A 24,239-nucleotide genomic window follows, 5' to 3' on the forward strand; every position below is an offset into this window, starting at 1 on the left:
TAGTGCTGACGTCAACCATCCAACCATCATTTTGACCTAAAACAGACCTTTGGGGCCAAATCTGACGACCAAGCCTCGTTTACACTCATCACGAATGAATTTTCGCATTGAATCAAGCGGCTTGTTTCAGCTCTGTGTGACGCTCTGGAAAGCATCTTGACTCTCCTTTACTGACCTGGCCCCCAATCACGCAGAGCCCAAACCCCCAATGCAAACAGCGGGCCGTAGAGCCGATTTAAACAACTTGATTAGCCATTGGATATATAAAAAACAAATACATTATTCACATGTCTCTTTATGCTCTCCAAATCTATAATCCCCAGTCATTAAGGGGTGCCCAAGAGGGTACAACCATCCGCTAAGAGTACACAATCAAACAAACAAAAAATATTCATCAAAGATCCCTAGGACCTCGAATGGGCCAGCCGTCCAGCAACCCAAACAGCCTTGACGTTCCGATCATCACCACTCCACACCCACTTGTGGATCTTCTCCTCCCACGTCTCCGTTCCAAAGAGATCGACGTTACCGACAGAACCGGCCTTTACTAGACTGGAAGCCCCATTTGATGCTGTTTCAAGAGGATTCTTGCTCAGATCAGGGACGCCACCGAGCTCGATGAGCTGTGCATCCCAGATCATCCCCTCGTCGAATCCGCCAAGATCATCTGCCATATCCACAACTGCGGCGCCGCCGCGAGTCGCGAGGTATAAACTCTCTTCGATGCTCAATTTCTCACGGCCGATGGTGGGCTTATCAGCGTGGCCATTCTCGTGTGCATGCTTGCCTTCCGTCTTGCAGAACGAAGTAGTATGACCGAGTAATCGCGACACAAGACAAGCTTGGCGCGCAGCTTCGAGGATACTAGGACTATAGCCACCACTCACGTCCGTGCCCAAACCAACGGTAATCCCTTCATCGAGGAAGGCGCGAACGGGAGCAATTCCCGATCCAAGAGCTGAGTTCGAGGCCGGACAATGCGATATCTTCGCGTCCCGCTGACGGACCAAGCTGCGCTCTTCGGGGGTGAGATGCACGGCATGTGCCAGGATCGTCCGCTTGGTGAGAAGGTTATACCTGTCATAGACATCTGCATAGCTCTCCGATTCAGGGAATAGCTCCTTCACGAGCGCGACCTCGTTCATATTCTCGGAGATATGGGTCTGAATGTGTAGTGGTGGGCTGAACTCCGCCGCCAACTTCCCGAGTCCTTCCAGTGCAGGCCGTGTGCAAGTCGGCGCGAAGCGTGGAGTAACGATTGGCTTGACCAGAGTACCCTTTGGATCGAGGGTGTGGATATACTCAATCGTCGATCTTGTCGCGCTCACCGAGTCATCGGCTGATAGGTCCTTATAATACGACGGACAGAAGTCGGGGCTATCCATGCATACTCTTCCAATGAAGGCGCGCTGACCGCGCGAGTGGCACAGGGCGGCGAGTGCATTCGTAGCTGGGACATGGACCGTTGCAAAGTACGATGCACACGTCGTTCCGTGCGACAGGGTGCGTGCGACGACTTGGTCGTAGATCCGCAGAGCAGACGGGGGTGCATCCTTTGGAAGCTTGTCCGTCCCGTTAGGCTGGTCAGCCTGGGCGCCAAAGCCCGACTCAACGGGAAACGTATAAGTCTCCAGCCAATCAAGCAAAGTCGAGGAGCCGAATAGGCCGACATTTGGGAATTGTGGAGCATGGATATGTGTGTCTTCTTCACAGTCAGACATGTACTTGCTCGTGATGGAGGATGAAAGAGAAGGACATACCGATAAAACCTGGGAAGAAGAATTCATTCCTTTCCTCGCTGGCAAGCACAATCTTCACCTTGATCTCGTTACCATCATAGCCATTAGTTTCGGAGGCATCCACGTCAACCCATCCGTGGCGAGTCATTAGTTCCTTGAAAGAGGCATCATCGCGAGCCTGCCAGTCAAAGCCTTTGATTCGACCATCTGCTGAAGACACCCATAGCGCACCGCGATTGCGCACGAGCTCTGTCCTGGGGCGAGGGGTAGAGTCTGGCAGACGAGGCGTTTGAATGAATGTGCCTCGATAGAGGGTGTATGCGTATGCTTGTGCCATGATGTCTTGTAGGATATGAACACCCATCAACGGATCAACTTCACCAAAGCCTCAAAAATCAAGCATCCATCGAGGCGGCAGCTGGGTCGATTAATATATGATTCCCCCTGAGGAGGTTCCGATAACGAGCTACCCGAACAGGCAGTCCCAGCACGACGATAGAGTGTCCACAGAAATTCCCAGGACACTAAGGATGTTCCTGCTGGATTTGACGTTGGTAAAGACGACAGTAGGATCACCTGGCGCGAGAAAATGATGTCTCGTCCGAACAGGGTGGTATAGAGAGCGTAAGATCAGCCAGCCAGGCCTTTTCGTGTCAGCCGAATCTGCGCGGTGATCGGCTGTCTCCGAGCGAATGACGGTAATTTTTCATTGTTACAAATGGCTTTGGGAGGGGAAAGCTGTGGGTGAGTGCGGGTGAGTGCGGGTAATCGGTACGGTATGGTAAGAGGGGCACCGATAAGATCGCGGGCATAAACGAGCTTCAACCAGCAAACCAACAGTCCGACCAAATAATCTTCAGGGACAATATTGTTGCCATATCGTGTTTCTCTAAGGTGAGAAGTGCTGATAAAGATAGTCACAGAAATGCTCACTGCATAGCAAGGGCAAGATAAAATTCCTATGCAGGCCCAGAACGCAGTTGCTCTGGCTCCACGCATCAGAACCAATTTGCTCTGTATTCAGGGAAATAATAGAGTCCTTCGCGATAGCATTGAGTGAATGGTAATCATTGCAAGTTAGAACACCGCGCAGTGCAGCGATGATGATCTCGAGTTCAAAGTTGCGCATGTACAGTGCGTACAATGGTAGCCCGAAAGTCAATTAGATTCGCTTTGACTTTTATCTGCTTCACAAGAGTTCATTGAAGGAGTTTCCGGCAGTCTTTGCAGATAGTTTATATGATATCAGTTTTGTCCAAATTGAAATCCGTATATGGTGAAAGATGGGGACATTCCCATACTTCAGTGTGTGCCGTTAGAATGGATATCACACTCAAATGTGGACGACAGCGGCAGGAGATGGCAAAAAATGTACCAGGAGACCGACTAATAATGGAAACATCTAGTTAGTTAACGAGATAGCTTGACTTCAATCAAGCTCTCCCCAACCCCCCCCATCTGCAGTGGGTAAGTGCCCAGTCCAAGTCCCCCAATGGCCGTCGGGCAGGATTTCCTAATTCCACGAGGGAAATATTCCCCGTCACTCTCGAACTTCTGCGCAGCCCCACACCCACGCTGGACTATGGCCCAAGATCGCAGATCCGACCAGTCATTGGATGTTGCTTCTCTCCAGTCAGACAATGGAGATAGCCCCTCGGCCATCGATCCTGAGTTAGGCAGGGTAATTCTCGTCGACCCTTGTGCCTTGCGGGTTTCTACTGAACGCGGGGCAAATTGCTCCCCTTCACAATGAAACATGGGGAAAGAGACACGACGGTGCTCTGATCTCATCTCGAAATGATATTTATACTATGATCGGGTCGGGATTTCTCATTCATTCGATTCATCACCTATTCTATTCTCACCGAGTACAGCCTCCATTCTAAGCGACTGAATCCGCAGGAGTGACTTTGTCAAGTCTACATCTGACGGACCTTTTCTACTTCCTTTTTCTTACTTGTCAATTTTCATATCGACACACATATAAATCTGGCAAGATGTTGTCCCTTCTCGCCGTGGCCCCGTATGCGGCGGGGCTGGTCTTCATCTCTTTCGTCTACTTTTTGGCATACCCATACTATGAATATCTCCGTGATTCTAAAGGTTTGTTATCCCAATACACATGCAATATACCATTCGGAATGGAAACGTACAATGGCTGACCCCCAATGCAGGCCTTCGCAAATACCCTAATCTCTCTCCATTCTCGGGGATCTCGGCCCTCCCTTTCATGTTCATGGCCTCCCGAGGGTTCCGATCTATGGAACTCACCCAATTGCACAAGAAACACCCGGTGATTCGCACAGGGCCTAATATGCTTTCATATGGTGATGTGCGAGCCATCAAGGACATATATGGTCACAACACCAAGTGTACTAAAGATGCATCCTACGCCGTCACGGCGGGAACGCACTTCAATCTAGCGGACGTCGTCGATAAGCCCGACCATGCCAGAAAGCGCAAGGTTCTCTCCTCGGCCTACGCACTGAAGAACTTGGAGAGCTGGGAGTACAAGGTCACCGACAAGGTCCAGCGCATGTTTAAGCATTTCGATGAAGTCTGCACTCTTGCCCCCAAGGAGGACGTCGCCTCGGATAAAGTGGCACCCGATCCCAAGGACCTGACTCTGGACCTCCGTGCCTGGACCAATTTCTTCACTCTAGACGCCATTGCTGATATTGGACTTTCCGAGAAACTGGGCTTCCTGGATAACGGGAATGACATGGTCGTGGCTCAGCGGAGGGACGGCACCACTTACACGACCAGTCTCCGTGAAGCTCTGTACCCCACGGCCCGCAAGCAATCTCTCATCCTGTGGAACTATGAATGGTACCCCGTGCTCGACAAGCTGGTCAACGTGATTCCCTTCTTCGGCCGCATGGCCACATCGGCAACCAACTGGGACAACATCATGTGGCGCCGAGGCAGCGAGCGACTCCAGCGATACGAGGCCGGTGAGAAACTGGATGACTTCTTCCAGGCGCTGATGGAAGACAAGAATGGCAACCCGAACAACCTAGAATGGGGCGAGGTGATTGCCGAGTGTAACATCATGATGAACGCCGGCAGCGTGACGACAGCCATCGCCATAACGAATGTCATGTACCAACTTCTCCGCAACCCACGATGCCTGTCCAAACTGCGCGAGGAAGTCGACGCCGTCCTCGACGAAGAGGACGTCGTGGCGGACTACGACAAGGTCAAGCATCTCCCCTATCTCCGCGCCTGTCTCGACGAGTCTCTTCGTATCTTCCCGCCCACCTCTCACGGTCTCCCTCGTGAAACGCCCCCCGAAGGCACGAACATTCTGGGTGAGTGGGTCGCCGGTAACACCTCTGTCAGCATGTCGGCACTAGTCGCACACCGTGACGAAGGTGTCTTCCCCAATGCCGACCAGTACATTCCCGAACGGTGGCTCGGGGAAGAAGGCAAGGCGCTGCAGCCCTATCTGATTGCCTTTTCGGCCGGTGCCCGGTCCTGCATTGGTCGTAATATTTCCTACCTAGAGCAGACCAAAGCGATTGCGTCTATGGTGCATCGATATGACTTTGCGTTGGCGCATCCGGGCTGGGAGTTGAAGCGGTTGGAAACGATGAATTTGATTCTGAGGGAGATGCCGGTGAAAATTTGGCGGCGGAATTTGGGAGTGACTGAGGCATAGAGAGGCGTCGCTGAATTGGTGCTCCTTATTTTTTACTCTTCTTCTTCTTCCTGTTTTTCTCTTGATTATTGATGACCCTTTGATGAGATACACCTGGAAATCCAATAGACTGATGCTTTTCTTGGATAACATGCTATTTCCTTCTATTTTATCCTTCAATGAGTCGGAATGCAGATGTTATTCAGTTGAGGCCCATATACTTCGGCCATGGGGAGGATTTTGCTTCGGTTAGGAAGAGTACGACTATCGATCTGAATCTTGGTCGCTCCTATTATCCAGAACTACCCATGAGGCATTCATACGCATAGCCCAAACTCTCCAGCCCGTCGGGGTAATTACCCCGCGAGGCGTCCATCTCCACACACTCGCATTGTAGCGAGCCCGTACAATTCCAAGCTCCGGATTTATGCGGCTGCTACATGCCCCTCTAAACGCTTTGACCTAGAGTATGCTTTAAATTATAATGATGAGAGTCGAAATTGCTCTTGTATGGATTTGGCTGTTATAGTTCAGATCTCTTCTTGACCCGTGCACCTAGTGTCTCCGCCAATTTTCAAGAAGAGCCTAATGTTTCAACCATGTTCCATACCCTTACTCAGGAAGTATGCCCACTTACACTTATTTAACCTTCAATCGATTGAAGATTGGTCTAACGTCAAGCGCCTTTCTATCGCACAGACCAGAGTGCGGACTACAGTACCTTCATCCTATACAGACTATCTAGAGCCTCGGAAAATGGGTGGGATCAAGTATATAATCTTTCATGTCTGTTACTTCTTCTGCTTAGATTGGAACTGATTCCTCTATGGCATATCCCATGGGAGAGGTGGAACCAGTAAATATAAACCCGATCCTTCTAGCCATCAAGCGGGTGATTGTACTGTAAGGACTCGTCCATTTGGAGTAGTTTTCCCCGCGACGTGCTATCGTCTGCCAAATAGTTCAACCACATTCAACCGTTTCTTGTTGAATACCTTGTAGATCAGACAGAATGAACGCTACCATTCGCAATTAGCACGTCTCGTCGCTACTCTAATCTTGACCCTTCTCGTCGAAATGGCTGCTGGAAAGGTGGTGGGTGGCCAAGTCCCTCCACCGCGTTGCCCTGGAAACAATCGCCAGCTCAGATGATGACACCAAGCGGTGCAACTGACATCAGACAGAGAGGATTCACAATCAAACGAGACAGACAAGTGATGTCTGATGCTTTGAAATTTGGATATTGAAATCTGATCTGGTCACGTCTCTACTCTGACAGGGGCTGCACATGCCAGTCTGTCCAGCATGTTCGCCCAAAGACCCTCGTTCCGCTTCCTGGCCACGGGCGCCCTCGTCTCGATCCTCACCTTTACATTCCTGATCTTCGGCACGAGCTCCTCTCGCAATGCAGCATCACGATACATTCTAAAGACAAATCGCCCGGGATCATCATCTCAAGCACACTGCGCGCAGGATACATCCCCGACTCTGTCCAACAGCAGCTGGGAATTTATCGCCGAGCGCGATGCATTGAACCATGGACTGTCTGACGAGCAGTGCCGGATTGCCTTTCCCAAGCTCTTTGTGGAAGTTGACAAGTCCGTTTCTTTGAAGCAAGAGGCACAAATAACTTACAAGGATCTGGACTCGAGAGAGGTGGAGGATGGCATGGTTCGCGCGGTTATCGACAAGGGCCAGGTACGTTCCAGCTGGCTGGAGTACTTCAAGTTGAAACCAACCGCAAGGATCTATCCTAACATCCAATGGCAATTTAGCTCTGCATTGTCGAATATGCTCCAATGCCCGTCACGGCCTCACGAGGACGCGCGACACTCAACTCCCTCCATCGAGCCTTGATGGCCTTCCCCGAGCGGCATCTTCTCCCGAGCATCGAATTCATCTTCACCACAGAGGACTTTGCCAATGATCCCACAGGCCGGGGCCCAGTGTGGGCCTATTCCAAGCGCGATGCAGACGACTCGGTCTGGTTGATGCCAGACTTTGGATACTGGGCTTGGCCCGAAGTCCCGATCGGACCTTATCACGAAGTCCGGCGACGCATCGCCGCAATCGACGACGGCGAAACCGCGACCGATGGAACATACTCGCCAGGCCTACAGTTCCAGGATAAAAAGAAACAGCTCGTCTGGCGCGGCAGTCTGGCCACAAACCCCGGCATCCGCAGCAAACTGCTCAAGTCCGCCCAAGGCCGGAGCTGGGCCAGCGTGCGAGTAATCGACTGGGACGACGAGAACGACATCCGCTTCAATCTCCTCCCAATCGAAGACCACTGCCGCTACATGTTCCTTGCCCACACCGAGGGCCGCAGTTTCTCCGGTCGCGGCAAGTATCTTCTCAACTGTCGATCCGTGGTGATATCGCACCCACTCACCTGGCGGGAAGCGCACCATGCCGCGCTGATCGCGTCCGGCCCGGACGCCAACTACGTCCAGGTGGAAGCAGACTTTTCGGATTTACCGAGGAAAGTGGACTTTTTGATTGATAACCCGCAGGTTGCACAGCGCATTGCTGAGAATGCGGTGCGCACGTTCCGGGATCGGTATCTGACGCCTGCGGCTGAGTCTTGTTATTGGAGATATCTTGTGAGGCAGTATGCCTCGGTGTTGGACTTTGAGCCTGTGCTATTTGCGACTGGTCGCGATGGGAAAGTGACTCCACGAGGGATGCCGTTTGAGACGTGGTTGTTGATGCATTGATGACTGGACATATACTCCTGAAGCCCGGTTTGAGGCTATGATGTTTTATTAGCGAGATTTGGCGTTTGGACATAGCAATGTGTATTATTTTGTCTTTTTGACGTTTTTCGATCTGTTCGTATTGGTTTCTGCATCTTCTTCAAGGTCTAAAACGTTGTCTACATCTCTGAAGCTGAAGCATGGCACAATTGGGTTATAAGCAGGTGAATCACTGTGGTCTGTACATGCCAGTCCAATTGGTCAAGGGTCTATCACTACAATACTTCAACTGACGTTGCCAATGATCTCGAACCTCTCTTCCTATATTCAATAGCATTCTAATTCCTTCCTTTGAGCCTGCTACAGTCTTCTTTATCGTCGACTCCTCGATTCATCACACCAGCGCGGCCTCCAATTGGCGGGGACTCTGCGGCCCCACCCGCGATCAGAAAAAAAAAGGGACCAAATCCCAAGGAGGTTTGAAGTTTCGAAGTTTCGAGTCATCAAACCCCGGGGGCCTGCCTGCCAGACTCCAGGATGCACCATGAGCAAGCGCTCTTTCGATGAGTCCAGGGGCAGCCAGCCATCCGAGGCCGAGCACAATGGCCTGCTGCCCCTTCATGAGCTGCTTTCGCCCGACGAGCAGGAACACGACCCGACTCCACCCGCGGGTCAGTCCAAGAAGCCCCGGAATTTCATTGCCACGGTGGTATGTCATTGCGGAGTTCCGCACGACCTGAGTGTGGATGAGTGTATAGATGTAGGCGTGGACCATGCGCTAATGGGTAGGCTAGGCGTGCGAGACGTGTCGCTTGAAGAAGACACGATGCGACGAGTCCCGACCGAAGTGTGGGCTATGCAAGTCCCTGGGCCTGGACTGTGTCTATAATGAACGAAAATCATCAAAGTGAGTCTCGGCGTATTCAATGGATTGGTCCTATGTGTAGCAATTGCTGATCAGGAGCTCAGACGCGATCAATCCCTGACGATGATCATGAGTACTCTCCATCGGCTGGAGACGAAGCTGGAGAATATCCCCTCGTCCATTCTCAGTGATCTTCAGTCGCTCGAGGGGCAACTGCGCCACGCAAATGATCGCTCGCAAGAAGTCCATCCATCGCCTGCTCATCGCGATGTGGGCCGGCATCCATCTATCAGGCCCTCCACGGCGACTCCCGGCTTCACACCAGCCGCCCGGGACGGGGATGACTTTGATTGGGAGCAAAACCAGGCCACTCCCGACGCTTCGGGACGTATCTCCATTTCCTTCAGTCAACATGGAGTCATTCTATGGCCGGGTGCACGCCAAATCCTTCCTGACCAGTTACTCTCGGCATACGAGCTACTGGGTAAGAACTACGTGATCGAGCTGGAATCGACGCGACCTCCCCTGCCCATGTTCACAAGCCCGTTCCCGCTACACTCGGGGGAACACTGGCTGGAAGTGTTGCCATTGGCCATGATCAAAGGCCTAGCTGATGCTTTTTTTGCCGTGTTCAGCCCATTTACCCCGATCATGGATAAGACCTTCTTTTTCTCTTTTACCCTCGGCGCCGCCATTGAGAGTGGCTTCGGATACACCATGGAAAGCTGTCTGGTACTGAACGTGATGGCGCTTGGCTGTCTGGGAGTGCTTGCCTATCAGGAGGGGAATTACCCTCTACCGGGAATGCAGAGCCATCGCTTTGAGCCACCAGAATGGATGAACGTGGTATACGAAGAACAGCCTGGCTTACGTTTCTTCAACGAAGCCCGTCGTCGTATTGGCTTTTTGATGTGTAACAATGACATCCAGAGTTGCCAATTCTTTTTGCTTTCTTCGTAAGTCGCGCTGCCATGGGCATGACTTTGGATTTTGGCCATACTCACCAGAAACAGTGTCTACTACAGCCAGATCCCTCGTCCGATGGATGCTTGGGCGATGATTCATCGTGCGGCAACTTGCTGCCTCTCCATGTTGACCAAGTCAGTATATGTCGCCTTGAAAAAAATGTGTTTTTCCATCTACTGACTTTCATCTAGCCACGATGTAAGCTTCGATGAATGGGAAGGAGACATGAAGTCCCGCGTGTACTGGAACTGCCTCATGAACGAGACAATCCTCGTCCAAGAACTACATCTTCCTCCAAGCGGACTCTCCCGTCTGGAGGAGCAAGTCCCAATCCCCAAATTCATCGCCTTCGAAACGACTGGCTATACGTCAACCCGATATCCCTCGTCCACGCTCGTCGACGACTCATACTTCCAGTATCACTTCCTAGCACAAGTGGCACATCGCATTATTCTAACTCGTATCCGGCATTCCCTCTACTTCTACTGTATGATTCCTCCGTCCCTATAAAAACGCATATCATCTAACCTCTGCGAATACAGCCGACTCGGGCACAATACCTCTCCCAGCAGTCAATGCCGAACTTCACCACCAGCTTGAACAGTGGCGTAACAACCTCCCATCGGCTATCCAGTTCACCGATGCACAACTCCAGCCATGCTACTCTACCCCCGGACCAGGTGACATTTCATCAGTCCATCTCTCGCCCGCCTCAGCGGCATCGCCAAATCACGTCAATCCACACCCGGCAGATCCAAATCGCCCATTATCACCTGCAGTGGCAGTCACCGACGCCATGCTTCGTGGGCGGTATATGATCGCTAAGTTTCATATTGGCCGACCATATCTATACAAAGCACTCCGCATCCCGCACTTGTTGACAGATGACGATCTGGAGCAAATCAAAAGTGGACTCCAGAATGCGATGGATTGGCCCGTGACGCAGGGAATCTTCAGAAAGATGAAGAGCTGCATTCCTATCAAGTTTGCATTTTGCTCGCAGTAAGTCGCCTTCTCATACGCCTGTAAGAATGTCCAGGGTGATGGTTGAGCTAATGATACTCTATGACAGGTTCTTCGGACAGATCCTCCTCTTCTATTGCATTGCTCATTCGCCGAGTGCGCGGGTACGAGAAACGTTGCCTAGTGGCTGGGAACGTTGGAATGATGAGATGATGCGATTTTTGGAAGATTCTGCGCGGAATAGTCCAGCAGTGGCACAGGATTTGGAGCTGCTGCGCTCTTTATGGCCCGGACATGAGTGACTGCTTAAATAAGCTTTTATACGTCTGTCTAGATTTCATTCTGGGATCAAGAAGGAATATCTACATGCTACAATGGTTTTGATGGTTTATGTTTTTGTTTCGGGTGGATTTTCTCTACGTGTACGGTGTTGGTGGCGCTGGGTGTTTGTTCTTACATAGATTTCATTGATAATGTGACGCTACCCCTGCAATTGGAATTGATTTGGCAGCGCAGTCCTGCCTGCTCACCGCTTATGGAGACTCACTCCTGTAAATAACATGCTGCAAGCACTTGCTATCTACGTTTAATCATTTCCTTGGACGTCAAAATCATTCAAAATGTCATCAATCAGCTTGTCTCAGCCACACCTGAATGATTCGATACGAGGAGTTGATCCAAGCTCCTGGCTGATCGCAAATACACTTCTTCTTACGCGTTCACCGTCGCCCCTCCCGGACAAGATTCAAACTAACCAAACCTGCTGGAGCGACAGTGATGGGGGTCACTTCGCCCTTTCCATTGCACGCAACCCTCTTCCGGACTCAAAGCCTCTCGCGGAGGACTCATCTTCTATCACAAGGGTGCATGCAGTCGACAACCAGGCGGCAGTTTGGAGGGCAGGTGAAGCCTTCATCAAGGCGCATCGTATGGACTATCCCGATGTGACCAGAGAGCATGTTACTCTGCAATTTCTCAAGGACCAACAACCCCAGGGCTTTGAATTCCCCAGTGCACTCTATCATTTTGAGACCGGCTCGCGATACTACATCATCACCTCCAGGGTTCCCGGCCAGCTTCTTGACGAGGCTTGGCCTAGTCTAGACGAGACTCTGCGCCAGTATTACATCGGCAAGATAGCTGATATATGCAGTTGCTTAGCATCCTGGAGGGGTGGTATCATTAGTGGAATAGACGGACGCCAGCTGTCGGAGCGTTATCTTGCTAAATTCAACAGCAAGACGGCAGATGCACTTTCTCCGCAGCAACTTATGAATAATTGTACAGAGATTTCTATGGATATCTCTACACTGGTCTTCTATCATTGCGATCTTGGGCCTACGAACATTCTTGTCGATGTCTCCACGGGCTCACTGGGTATCATCGATTGGGAGATTGCTGGTTATGTACCCATCGAATGGATCAGAACAAAATTTCGACTTTCGGCAGGCATGAATCTGAGTCAGGGGGATGATGATGATTCAAGAAGGGACTGGCGGCGTAAAGTCGCCCAGCATCTGGGAAAGTTGGGTTACAATGATGTTGTGGAGGCATGGTGGAAGTTCCAGCATGCCGAAAGACTGAATTGATGGAAATATTCTTCTCTCAAAGGTACACCATATAGGATGTCAATTTACATTGTTATGAATTGCCATTTTCGTACTTAAGGTTCTCGAGGGTGAACAAATGTGTCATATCACACCCTCTGACAAACTCCAAGCAGAGGCAGCATAAGACACTATTGTGGAGATGGAGGCGTACGAGCTTGCGCCAACCGGAGGATACGTGATCTGATAAGACAAAGCCCTTACCGCTCAGAGCTATCTTTTGTAGCTTGGTTCACCTTGCCTACGACGGACTTAAAGTGCGGGATTTCGGTCTTTGAGATAGCTAGTAATGTTCGGCCGCTGCTCGAAGGCCTCTCTGAACCTGATAAGCGAATCCGGGAGGGTGAACTAGAGAGCAAACAGAATAATGTTAAGTATATAAGACAGAGGAGCAAGTTTCATGAGAGATCCGTACCGGAAGTGTACCTGTTCTCTCATCACCATCAATGGATTGATAAACCGCAAAGTCGGCATATGTGACTTTATCGCCCAGGAGGTACGGGCCCTCGTGGTCGTTGTAGTACTGGCCCAAAGTATTGTAGTATTGGGGGACAAATTCATCTTTGTATGTATCATCCTTTTTGATAAAATTCGCTCCGCAACGGTACTGCCGGTAAATTAACATAAACAGCCGAAAGGTAGGGTCATAGCTTCTTACTCTCCAATCGATGTAGATATCAGACACGGCATCAACTAGGTATTTCTCAGCGTTGGTCTCTCCGTCATATCGACCAAGGTCTCGAGCGAGATAACGCAGAATAGGAATGTGCTAAGAGTAGAGTTAGCACTTTGTAGACATACGCCGCTACTATGGTCGTGCAGCAGACCTGTATGAGAATCATGCCCTGGTACTCGACGGCAGGTAATTGACCCGTCCTGGTTGTACCTTGTTGCTGTAGAACCTGGCTGATCTTGGGCCAAGTATGGTCGTACGGATAAAGAACCTGTTTGAATTCAATGCCAGCATCTTTCATGAAAAGCCTTGATGGATTAGCAAAAAAAATCGCCCCAATGAGTGTTATTGCTATGAGCCTGGTAGATGATAGGATAGTGAGATGAAGACTCACTTAATAACTTCACCACGGCCCACGGGGCCAATATCAAAATAATGATAGACAGCTCGCGGGGGAGTCGAAGTCATGATAACTGGTATTTTCAGCTTTTTTCAATCTTCTACAGCTCGTATCAGGCTTGCCAAGGCCCAAGGTTGCGGCGATCAATACAAATGGAAAGGATCTGGGAGCCGCGAGGGGAAATCTGCGTTAAGGGTGAGCTGAGATTGTGCAACCGTTGAAGATAAAAATGATTTTTTCGAGTCAGTAAAACTCCTCTTTTTGTTTCGCTCTCTCGTGGGAGTTCCGCGGGTATTGCGGGGAGATTATTATAAATCGGCATGATGTCACTCCGGGTGTAACTATTCGTGCATCATTGGTGCGTATACACTTGACTGACCATCGAGTGGGGGACTAATGACCTGAAGTACCCAATTCTTCAAGGAATTGCGATTATGATCATTGTAAAGAGTGAAAACTATGTCCTCAAAAACACGTCGACAGAGTAATGATTCTCTTTGTCCAAGGCGGCTAGGAGCTAATTACCCTGTGGTAGAGTCATAGACCAATGATCCCCAGGCCACTTCCAGTTTTGAGTTACAAACGGGATTGCGTGAGCCATATACGGTAATTACAAGTTAAAGCAGCTCGATAGAAATGATTCCTAAGACCGAACAGGAAAGACCAGAAATCCCTGCTGACCCAAATGGTTGTATTTGTCAGCGTCAGCTTCCAGAACGGGACCGAGATGATTCCTAAGACTTTGAGTTTCGAGCGTACCCGTCTACCCTCCGAGCGTGGCGATGGCACAATCCCAACAACAAATATGGATCGCCACTAAAGATTCGTGCCATTCTCCCGCACCAGGATGAAACTGTCGCCACAGGAATTGAAGACATACAAAGGGCTGATGACCATCTATAACCTGCTCCTATCGTGAACCTTTCCTGTCATTATTCCCCGCAAGAGCAGAAAGACAGATCCGATGTCCGTAATCATATCAGCACTACATGACTGGCACCCTGGAGAGCGAGCAATCCAGCGCAAGCTTGGATATGCTGATGCCATCAGGGACCACTGGTCAATTATCGGAAGTTACATGGCTGAACAACACCGGATATTCCACACATCGAACCTTCCCTTTGTTCCTCTTACGACCATCGATGAGGCTGGCCGTCCTTGGGCATCCGTAGTCTCGGGATCGAACGGGGCAATAGGCTTCATCAAAAGTCCAGATGCGCAAACACTCTCAGTCCTCGCTCGACTTTGGGACGGCGATCCCCTCCTTGATACTATCCGCACTTGGATGAATCTAAAAGAGCGAGAGGATGCCACCTCTGAGAGGTTTCTCACTGCCGGCTTGGGTATCGAGTTTTCAACGCGACGACGCAACAAGTTCGCTGGGCGCATACATGATGTGCAACAAGTGACAGAATCGGATTATCAGATTGACTTGGCTATCACAGAGGCCCTTGGGTAAGTTCTGGACATGAATAAAGATTTAATCTCTTCAAAATAATCGATATCCGCTAACTCATAATAGGAACTGCCCCAAGTACATCAATATCCGGAAATTTGTCCCCAATCCACAGACGCAACCTACTGTTGCGTTTCAAAACCGAGATCTTGCACCTGAAGAAAGACTTCCAGATGAGGTGCTTGACTTCATTCTACAGGCGGACACGGCCTTCATAGCATCTATATACCGATCTGAAAAGGAAACGGCCAATGAGTATCCCTCCCATGCGGGTATGAATGCCCGGAGCGGTTTGCCGGGCTTCATTCGCGTTCGCCCATCTGATGGCCGCACTGTGGTTATTCCAGACTATTCAGGAAATCGCTTCGTGTCAAGTCTGGGGAATATTGAATCCAGTGGACTAGCAGGACTGGCAATTGTTTCCTTCACAACTGGAGACGTCCTCTATCTAACAGGGATTGCTAAGAATCATGTTGGCCCAGCTGCACTCCGACTTATGGCCAGACATGCGAGTCTTACGACTATCCAAGTGACAGGCTATACTTTGGTTCGTGATGCACTTCCCGTGCGGCAGCAACAGGGGACATCTGTTGAACGCAGCCCATACAGCCCTAAAATCAAATACTTGGTGGAAGAAACGGAATCAGAAATAATTGGCAGCGAAGGGCGCATGGCGTACCTTGAGGAGGGTGTACAATTGTCTCTTAATCTGGCCATGTTCAAGTTCAAAGTCACTACTCAGCCTGGAGAACGTGGGATCAATATACGCCCCGGGCAGGCCATTGTGCTTGATTTCATGGACTGGTTAGGACCCCCTTCGTACCGGCACATGGCAGACTCGTCCCCAGAATCAATCAATGATGATCGGGTTCGTACATGGACGGTATCGAGTGCGCATGAAGGACAGAATGTGACATGGTTTGAACTGACGATGCGCAAAATGCCCGGTGGTGCAGTAACAGGCCCTTTGTTTGACATGCTGAGAAGACAATCGTCGGGTCAACTCGGGAAGCCCGTCAAATTCAACAGTCGGGTGTGGGCAGGCGTCGTGGGCGTCACAGGCGACTTTTCCTTAAGCCCTGACAAACCCAATGTCATATGGGCGGCTGGTGGAATCGGAATAACGCCGTTCCTAGCCATGCTCCGTGCGCTACAGGAGCGTGGTTCAGCAGCCGAAGGCAATATATTGCTTGTTCTGGCAACGAGGGAGCCGGAGGTCATGCTTCGAATGATCAAGCCGGCACTTGAGAAGATGTCCTTGGCGATCAAAGTGAAGCTCGAGATATTTACAAATGACTGCAAGTTCGACGTGGAGACTATTGGCAGCTCCAGCACAGTAGTCACTGTTCATCAAGAGCGTGTGGGGCCCACATACTGGGCAACTGTTTCCAAGGACAAGGACGTTTTCATCTGTGGACCTAATGGGTTTGGAGACTCGGTGGTAAATGCTTTACAGGTGGCTGGCGTACAGCCGAGTCAAATTCACCGAGAGGGTTTCTACTGAAGATGGGGGTTGTTCATACAGAAAGTGCTGTCAGCTTTTTCTCTCGACATGTTAGTTTGATTAACTGATTAAAACCAGGCTAGATCCTGTGAGCTCAGCAAGAAACAGTTTCCTTAATATACGGCGAAGGAAAAACCCAAGCACTGAGTCTGTGTATATTATGAGATCAAGTAAAAAAAAAAAGTACGTCTGCAACAACATGGCCCGCCAGTGTAGTTTTTGCGTATTCTTTTTGAACTCGAAGACTCTGCAAGCAGCTGGTTTGTAGGTTTCGAGCAACAAAAATTGTCAACTACAAGCATAGAAGGCCTCCATGTCTGGAGGTGGTCATCAATTTTATCCTTCCAAGACTTCCAAAGTTTTTTGTCGGAATGCCGAGTCCCACAACTCCTTCACTGGACCGTCAGATGGTCGGTAGACGAAGAAGTACTCCTGTAAAACCCGCACCGCATGGTCCCATTTCTCAAGTGACAGTTCCTTTGCAGCTTCTTGAAGTCTGAGCAGGAACCAATCTTGGCAGTTTCGACTTCTTGAGCCCAGACTACCGATAAACAATATCCAAAGCAGTAGATCCGGAGCAGTACCTTTGAGAGAAGCAAAGCTTCTTTCCAGGCTTTTGCGAAGATTACTAACAAAGATATTCGCACAGGGCATCCCTCCGAATCCCCTTATTCGAATCACCGTATAGATCAGGACTGCCAGCCGGAGGGTATCTTGAAAGGCAGGAAGCGAGCGGTCGTGTGCCAAAGACAACAATTCGTGATTCAAAAGAAGGAGACCATCATTGTCCATGCGTGTCTGTTTCCACGATGAGCAGCTGACGTTCTCGTATAATGATACCAGCTTCTGTATTGAGCACAGGGTGCAGATGAGCTCTGGATGCAGATCCGAAGACCAGGGGGAGTTGAAAAAGCGGCGTCCAACGAATGAGGACGTCATTGTTTCACAGTCTTCTCGCAGAAAAGAACATTCTCTATGAACTTTGAATTCCCATTTCCAGGATTTGTTGAGCTGAACTGGTGTATCATTGATCAGTCCTCTCATGAGGTCGCAGCTGATAATCAGATTAGACGGACCCAATTGAAGACGAGTGTTTTTAGACACGCGTGCTAGGCGACTCACACATATAATATGGAAATCGCATCGTATCCCAAGTTATTCAATCCCCCCAAGGCGTCGATGATTTTCTTGATCGCTTTTTCATGGGCTCGCACTGCCTGTATATTAGCCTCGGCTGCCTAATAATGCCCATCAAGTCAGCATGATCTGCACTAAAATGCTAGTATGCCCCCTGTACCCTACAAAAGCATATTTTTACTGGGCTTTATTACCTCAACACACATGATATGAGCGATGACTCTTAGCGTGGCCTCGGAGTAAAACTCGTACGGCTTGATCAGAATTCCCTGCAGGGATTTGATTGTCTCAGATCGCAAACGGATGGCATCTTGCGCTGAGCTTTGGATCATTTGAGGCGGTGCTCCGCTGACATAGTGCACCGTAGCCCGGTGAAATGCACTCGTAGAAAGCAAGATCTGTACTAGAGCTGGATGGTTGAGTGCCATGCGTAAATATCGAAATGTGATCTGGCTGTCCCCCAAAGGGAAGCATAATTTTGTGGCATGAGCTTGATCTATAGCAATTTTGATTAGATGCTTGTTCTGACACCGCTTCTGGTAACGGTCTCGTCAAAGGTCAGTATCTACTTACAGTGCTGCAGATAAAGGGTCATACTCTGGTTAGTAGGGCGAGAGAGGTATGGAAAGGCCATGGAAATGCAGGTCTCGAGAGACTGGTACAAGACTGGAGACTGGGTGATCAAGCCACGGTCATCGTTGGACATCCGAATACTTGAATCATTGGAGATATGGTCGCGGGTCCTTTCAGATTGCAGGATGTCGCTCTCAGCTTGCTGGAGCTGCATCGACATTTGCAAGTTTCGCATTTGAGATTCTTTCTTCAAGCGGTGATGCCGTGCCCTTATGAACGCTTGCTTCTCCCGGGAGGCCTGCCGGTCTCGAGGGTTCTCCTCCTGAGCATTGATCCAGAGGAAGTCCACGGGCGGCTTCTGTCGATCATTCTTAGCTTTTGCTTTAGTCTGCGATCGTGGGGCATTAGCAATGACTGGTTGGTCGTCCGGCTTGGCTGACATTATCCTCTAATAATAATTTTGAAGGAAGAATATTAAGGTCAATAGAGGCTACAGCTCTGCCTAAAACCCAGCCCCATCGTTATAGCTCATTTATGAAGCTTGATCGAAACTACATTCTTCAATGGGGCTGACTTGGGGCTGATGGAGCTGTGCCCATCCCTGCGCATCCGTTCTAGTGATGGATCACTGCTATTGGCCCTGGCATCTCTGTACGACCCTGCCAAATGCGACGCCAAGCAGGCTGAGGATCGACCGGGTCGGCGTCTCCGACCCAAGCATTAATGGACGCAGACCATTGGTCATTACCTGTGGAATGGTGAACAGGCTCATGCAGGTGAAGATGTCGCTAACCAGTTGGCGGTTGTTTGTACCACGGCTCTTATCATGTCTCAGGCATGGGAATAGCAGAATAGCAACCATTGCGAACTTTTGGCCCTCTGACTCACAATTACGGCTTCTCGAGTTCACCTCCATTCCTTGGAATCTTTGGTGGCCTTGCGCGAACTATATAGTCCTGCCACCTTTTCTGCCTAATTTTCCAGGATGAGGTCCGATCAGAGTACTTCTTGGAATTGTTCCCATGACGAGTGGAAATAGTACTAGGCATCAATAGTAGGATCTAGTGACACAAATTGGAGAATTGCGTAGCTCTAGTTCAAGCTCTCTCACGCCTTTCCCAATCACGTGCCGATTGGTTTGTAGACTTCCTTATCCACCCAGCCCCGCGCAGACCGGCGTCATGCACCACGAAACTGAGCTCTGGCCGGCTCACCCTCTCGTTCAAGATGGCTGGGACTAGCCGCGAGAGCCCAGGATCTGATCAGAAACCTCCAAAGAACACAGTCTCTCCAGCTGGCGGAGCAGATAGTGACGACGAAGAGTTTCACGATGCCCGATTCCCCGTCGAGGAGGAAGCTGTAAGTTGACATGGAATAACGGTCTAGCAGCTTGAAACTACAGGCACTAATTTTGATGGCAATGACTTTAGCGATTGTTGAAAGAATCTCAGGACATCAAACAAGAGGCAAATCAGCTTTTTAGCTCCGCATGTTACGACCAGGCCATCTCTTCCTATGACCGCGCTCTCTCTTCTTGCCCCAACTACCTTGATTACGACGTTGCCGTGCTGCGGAGCAATATCGCTGCTTGTTACTTGAAACTTGAAGACTGGAAAGCCGCAATTGACGCTGCGACCACATCTCTCGATCGCCTGGAAAAGATCATCCCGACGAATGCCCCGAATAACGAGCAAGGCAACGGAACGCAATCGAATGCCACAACCACCAGTGCACAGGAAACCGGGGCGGTTGTCGAATTATCAGCAGATGATGCAGATGCAGAGGAGAAACAACTGGCACACTTGAAAGAGTTGGACACGCAGCGTACAAATGTGCTCCGTATCCGAGCCAAATCTCTCATGCGACGTGCCAAGGCAAAATCGAATCTTGGCGGCTGGGCCAACCTGCAAGGCGCAATCGAGGATTATCAAGTTCTGAATTCAATGGAAACGCTTCCACCCGACGAGAAGCGCATTGTACAGAAGGCGCTACGCGAGCTTCCTGCCCGAGTCAACGAGGCAAAGGATAAGGAAATTGGGGAGATGATGTCGAAGATGAAAGATGTAAGTGGAGCCCCGTTTGATCCTCATATTGACTTGATGTTGACATCTGAATGAACTTAGCTGGGCAATGGGATCTTGAGGCCGTTTGGCCTGTCAACAGATAACTTTAACTTCGTCCAAGACCCGAAAACTGGCGGCTACTCTATGAACTTTCAATCATGATGAGCGCAGATAGGTCCTGGAAGAGAGTGAAGGCTCGATGACTCACAGACGTCTTAATTGAAGCTGGTCGGATTTGCCAGCACATCCTGTCCTTGGATGAAGAGCTAAGCACAAAGTGACGGCCTGGAAGTACCGTTCAACCCCGACAGGGAATCCCAGAGACACTCGGTGCAAGTCGATGATTTACGCCCGGCAGATAACCGGGGTAAAGAATTCAGAATATGTACTTGCTTTTGGCCAAGTCAGGATATTGACCGACCTGCGTGATTCTGGATCTCAAAGAAGATCGAGGCTCTGTGGCTTTCCTAAAGGGCCTCGATGCTGGCCAAGCCAGCACTGGGGTCTCCAAACCACCTGCTGCGCACACTTCTTAGTTCAGTATACTCCAATAGACTTAGTGAATACTACCTGTATATTCCTACCTTCCGTGACGAGCCTTGTCAATCTAGTTCTCGGGGAGAACCCATGCATGCATAACATGCATAATTGGCATCGACTACCCGATTCGGCTTGTGCATGCATAATGATGACCAACCTTCACCGCCGTCGTCATCGCATGACAAAAACAAAAGCAAGCCTTCGGAGCTCCTTTCTCGCCCAACCCAGTGCTTCGGACGAAATACGACTCGCCTACATCATCCATAATTAGCGAGACTTTGCATCTCTGTCTATCCGATTACCGTCGTCGCTGCCTCCTTCCTCGAATTTCTGCGCTCAACGCACCCCATGGACCGGTAGCTCCAACGCCCCGCAAACAAACCAATTCACTCACCCAACGCACACCAGGTGCAAAGGGACACTTTGATTCCGCGACAATGTCACTTACGGCATCGGCGGCAACCGCCTTGTTTACCGTCCTTGCCAGCGACCCCGAGGATGATGACCCGGGACGCCGTTGGGGAGACCAGACAAAGGAGTCTCGGGACTTGTACACCCAATTCGTGATTAGTTTCGTGCTAGGACTGGGCGCATTTGTGTCGTTCTGTGTAGGTGTTGGAATCATATTGGATTACAGGTCGTCTCTTTCTAACCGTAATTTCTCCAGGTGCTGCGACCGAAATGGGCAGATCTATATGCTGCTAGGAGGCGACAACGTTGCGCCGCTTCGGCGCTGCCAGAGCTTCCCGACAGCTTCTTTGGATGGATACCGGTGCTCTATCGGATCACGGAAGAGGAAGTCTTGCACTCCGCGGGCCTAGACGCATACGTGGTGAGTAGGAAGAGAATCGCTGCTGCCAATCGCCCCCCTAGGAGTCTTCTACTAACCGAACCTTTGCGGGCGTATAGTTTCTCTCGTTCTTCAAATTTGCGATCCGGCTACTGCTAGCCATATTCGCCTTCGCTGTCACCATAATCCTCCCGCTCCATTACAAGTACACCGGCAAGTCCGGGGTTCCAGACTGGGACGATATCGAACCACCAAGCAATAAGTCCATGAACGCGATCGGCATACTAGGCAAAGCCAAGGACAAGGACAAGCTTGTGACCGACCCTGGATACATCTGGATCTATGTCCTGTTCCCCTATCTCTTCAGCGGCTTGGCCATCTACCTGCTCCTCCAGGAAACGAATAAGATCATCCGCACCCGGCAAACCTATCTTGGAAACCAAACCACTACCACCGACCGCACAGTTCGCCTGTCAGGTATCCCCCAGGATTTGACCAGTGAGGACATGATCAAGGACTTTGTGGAGGGACTGCGCGTGGGCAAGGTGGAGTCTGTCACCTTGTGCCGAAAATGGGGCGAGCTAGACCGTCTGATTGATGAACGCATGGAAATTCTTCGGGCCTTGGAACGCGCGTGGACTAAACACCTTGGATACAAACGGCCACGAAAAGATGGAAATACCTTACCCCTGACCCATCAACCTCAATATACCCGGGCCCGGTTACACCTGGAGGAGGATGACGAAACATCTCAGTTGCTAGACGGAGTTGACCAGGACCATGTTTCTGGGTATCTGCACGAGCGACCAAAGGTCCGTATATGGTACGGTCCATTTAAACTGCGTTTCCGCATGATTGATGCAATCGACTACTTTGAGGAGAAGTTGCGGAAGATCGACGAGCAAATCACATCTGCCCGCGAGAAGGAGTATCCCCCAACGGAGATTGCTTTTGTGACCATGGAGTCAATTGCGGCCTCTCAAATGCTTGTTCAGGCCACTCTTGACCCGCATCCTATGCAGATGTTCGCTCGGCTTGCTCCGGCGCCAGCAGACGTTGTTTGGAAAAATACCTACCTCTCTCGTAGTCGGCGGATGACCCAGTCTTGGCTTATCACGCTCGCCATCGGGTTTCTCACTATCTTTTGGTCGGTTCTTCTGCTTCCAATCGCGACTCTGCTGGAACTGGATACACTGCACAAGATTATACCGTCTCTAGCGGAGACATTGGCCATGCACCCCATCTTGAAATCCTTGGTTTCGACTGGTCTACCGACTTTGGCCTTCTCCCTCCTGACGGTCGCAGTCCCATATCTCTATGAGTGTAAGAGCGCCCTGCTGGTCACGTTGTTTCATTAACAAATTACGACATGCTAATTAATTATACAGGGCTCTCAAAGAATCAAGGCATGATGTCTCGTGGTGATATTGAGCTTTCTGTCATCTCGAAGAACTTTTTCTTCTCTTTCTTTAACCTGTTCCTCCTTTTCACCGTCTTCGGTACTGCGACTGGATTCTACAGTTTCTGGGAGCGCCTGCGTGATGCTTTCAAAGATGCCACCACTATTGCCTTCGCCCTTGCCACCTCCCTGGAGGGCTTCACAAAATTCTATATCAACCTCCTGGTTCTTCAAGGATTGGGTCTGTTCCCCTTCCGACTGTTGGAATTTGGCAGCGTTGCATTATACCCCTTGCAGTTCTTCAGAGCCCAGACCCCCCGCGAATATGCCGAGCTTTCTACTCCACCAAAGTTCAGCTATGGCTTCTCGATTCCACAGACCATCTTGGCATTGATCATTTGTATCGTCTACAGCGTCTTCCCCAGTTCGTGGCTGATCTGCTTATTCGGCTTGGTCTACTTCTCGATTGGCCAGTTCATCTACAAGTATCAGCTATTGTATGCACTGGACCACCAGCAACACTCAACCGGCCGGGCGTGGCCAATGATCTGTAACCGGCTGTTCGTCGGACTGGTTGTGTATCACCTGGCCATGATCGGAGTCCTCGCCTTGCGTGGTGCCATTACTCGCTCGTTACTTCTCGTCCCTCTCCTGGGCTTCACTGTGTGGTTCTCCTACTGGTTCGCACGAACCTACGAACCACTAATGAAGTTCATCGCTCTCAAGAGCATCAATCGTGACCAGCCCGGGGGTGGCGATGTCTCCCCGTCCCCTTCTTCCAGTTTCTCGCCATCATCAGGCATGGATCGGGACGCGCTTCCCATCCGGATTGGCGGCCAAGAGCTTGGCCTGCGGCTGAAGAAGTATGTCAACCCGAGCCTGATTCTGCCTTTGCATGATGCCTGGCTTCCTGGTCGCAGTCCTGATCATATCAATGGTGCGTCTCCACCTGGACACCCAGACCTTGCGGATATTGTCTCTGCTTGAGCGGTGTGATATTCCCTACAACCAATCCTACATATGCTTTACAATTTCCCCTTGTTCCTTACTGTACTATTTGTTGAGCTCGGTCTGATTCGTCCTGTCTCGAATCCTTAATGATGTACGACCACGATACCTCCCCTGTATCTATTTTTTGGAGTTGTAGCTGTTACATGGTGTGGTCATTCCCTGCACTTTTCCCTGTGAATAGACAGACTTTCTCTCTTCCTGTACCTAACGCAATCAA

General features: G+C 50.3%; 10 protein-coding genes across 10 annotated transcripts; 7 read left to right on the forward strand and 3 right to left on the reverse strand.

Moving 5' to 3' along the window:
• Positions 1-404: 404 nt before the first annotated feature.
• N7458_000626 (guanine deaminase) lies at positions 405-2,076 on the reverse strand (the record flags this gene model as incomplete). Its single annotated transcript, XM_056904020.1, has 2 exons — positions 405-1,705; positions 1,761-2,076. 2 exons carry the CDS (start codon positions 2,074-2,076, stop codon positions 405-407), a joined length of 1,617 nt encoding a protein of 538 aa, XP_056771787.1.
• Positions 2,077-3,736: 1,660 nt separating this feature from the next.
• N7458_000627 (cytochrome P450) lies at positions 3,737-5,400 on the forward strand (the record flags this gene model as incomplete). The annotated part of the gene is made up of 2 exons (XM_056904021.1): positions 3,737-3,842; positions 3,914-5,400. 2 exons carry the CDS (start codon positions 3,737-3,739, stop codon positions 5,398-5,400), a joined length of 1,593 nt encoding a protein of 530 aa, XP_056771788.1.
• A 1,284-nt stretch (positions 5,401-6,684) lies between these two features.
• Positions 6,685-8,096, forward strand: N7458_000628 (uncharacterized protein; the record flags this gene model as incomplete). Its single annotated transcript, XM_056904022.1, has 2 exons — positions 6,685-7,077; positions 7,155-8,096. 2 exons carry the CDS (start codon positions 6,685-6,687, stop codon positions 8,094-8,096), a joined length of 1,335 nt encoding a protein of 444 aa, XP_056771789.1.
• A 523-nt stretch (positions 8,097-8,619) lies between these two features.
• N7458_000629 (uncharacterized protein) lies at positions 8,620-11,171 on the forward strand (the record flags this gene model as incomplete). Its single annotated transcript, XM_056904023.1, has 7 exons — positions 8,620-8,784; positions 8,870-8,982; positions 9,045-9,896; positions 9,954-10,040; positions 10,098-10,393; positions 10,449-10,908; positions 10,979-11,171. 7 exons carry the CDS (start codon positions 8,620-8,622, stop codon positions 11,169-11,171), a joined length of 2,166 nt encoding a protein of 721 aa, XP_056771790.1.
• Positions 11,172-11,489: 318 nt separating this feature from the next.
• Positions 11,490-12,458, forward strand: N7458_000630 (uncharacterized protein; the record flags this gene model as incomplete). The annotated part of the gene is made up of 1 exon (XM_056904024.1): positions 11,490-12,458. The coding sequence occupies one exon, from the start codon at positions 11,490-11,492 to the stop codon at positions 12,456-12,458; it is 969 nt and encodes a 322-aa protein (XP_056771791.1).
• A 270-nt stretch (positions 12,459-12,728) lies between these two features.
• N7458_000631 (glutathione S-transferase) lies at positions 12,729-13,617 on the reverse strand (the record flags this gene model as incomplete). The annotated part of the gene is made up of 5 exons (XM_056904025.1): positions 12,729-12,824; positions 12,892-13,083; positions 13,135-13,245; positions 13,304-13,457; positions 13,544-13,617. 5 exons carry the CDS (start codon positions 13,615-13,617, stop codon positions 12,729-12,731), a joined length of 627 nt encoding a protein of 208 aa, XP_056771792.1.
• An 896-nt stretch (positions 13,618-14,513) lies between these two features.
• N7458_000632 (uncharacterized protein) lies at positions 14,514-16,509 on the forward strand (the record flags this gene model as incomplete). Its single annotated transcript, XM_056904026.1, has 2 exons — positions 14,514-15,004; positions 15,072-16,509. The coding sequence occupies 2 exons, from the start codon at positions 14,514-14,516 to the stop codon at positions 16,507-16,509; spliced, it is 1,929 nt and encodes a 642-aa protein (XP_056771793.1).
• Positions 16,510-16,845: 336 nt separating this feature from the next.
• On the reverse strand, positions 16,846-18,661 carry N7458_000633 (uncharacterized protein; the record flags this gene model as incomplete). The annotated part of the gene is made up of 4 exons (XM_056904027.1): positions 16,846-17,563; positions 17,632-17,747; positions 17,841-18,142; positions 18,220-18,661. 4 exons carry the CDS (start codon positions 18,659-18,661, stop codon positions 16,846-16,848), a joined length of 1,578 nt encoding a protein of 525 aa, XP_056771794.1.
• A 785-nt stretch (positions 18,662-19,446) lies between these two features.
• N7458_000634 (uncharacterized protein) lies at positions 19,447-20,444 on the forward strand (the record flags this gene model as incomplete). The annotated part of the gene is made up of 3 exons (XM_056904028.1): positions 19,447-19,578; positions 19,650-20,282; positions 20,343-20,444. The coding sequence occupies 3 exons, from the start codon at positions 19,447-19,449 to the stop codon at positions 20,442-20,444; spliced, it is 867 nt and encodes a 288-aa protein (XP_056771795.1).
• Positions 20,445-21,259: 815 nt separating this feature from the next.
• N7458_000635 (putative DUF221 domain protein) lies at positions 21,260-23,998 on the forward strand (the record flags this gene model as incomplete). Its single annotated transcript, XM_056904029.1, has 4 exons — positions 21,260-21,430; positions 21,490-21,654; positions 21,732-22,935; positions 23,001-23,998. The coding sequence occupies 4 exons, from the start codon at positions 21,260-21,262 to the stop codon at positions 23,996-23,998; spliced, it is 2,538 nt and encodes an 845-aa protein (XP_056771796.1).
• Between the last annotated feature and the right edge of the window lie 241 nt (positions 23,999-24,239).

Source organism: Penicillium daleae, assembly GCF_028827525.1.
Source record: "Penicillium daleae strain IBT 16125 chromosome Unknown utg000001l_segment0_segment0, whole genome shotgun sequence".
Classification (NCBI taxonomy): Eukaryota; Fungi; Ascomycota; class Eurotiomycetes; order Eurotiales; family Aspergillaceae; genus Penicillium; species Penicillium daleae.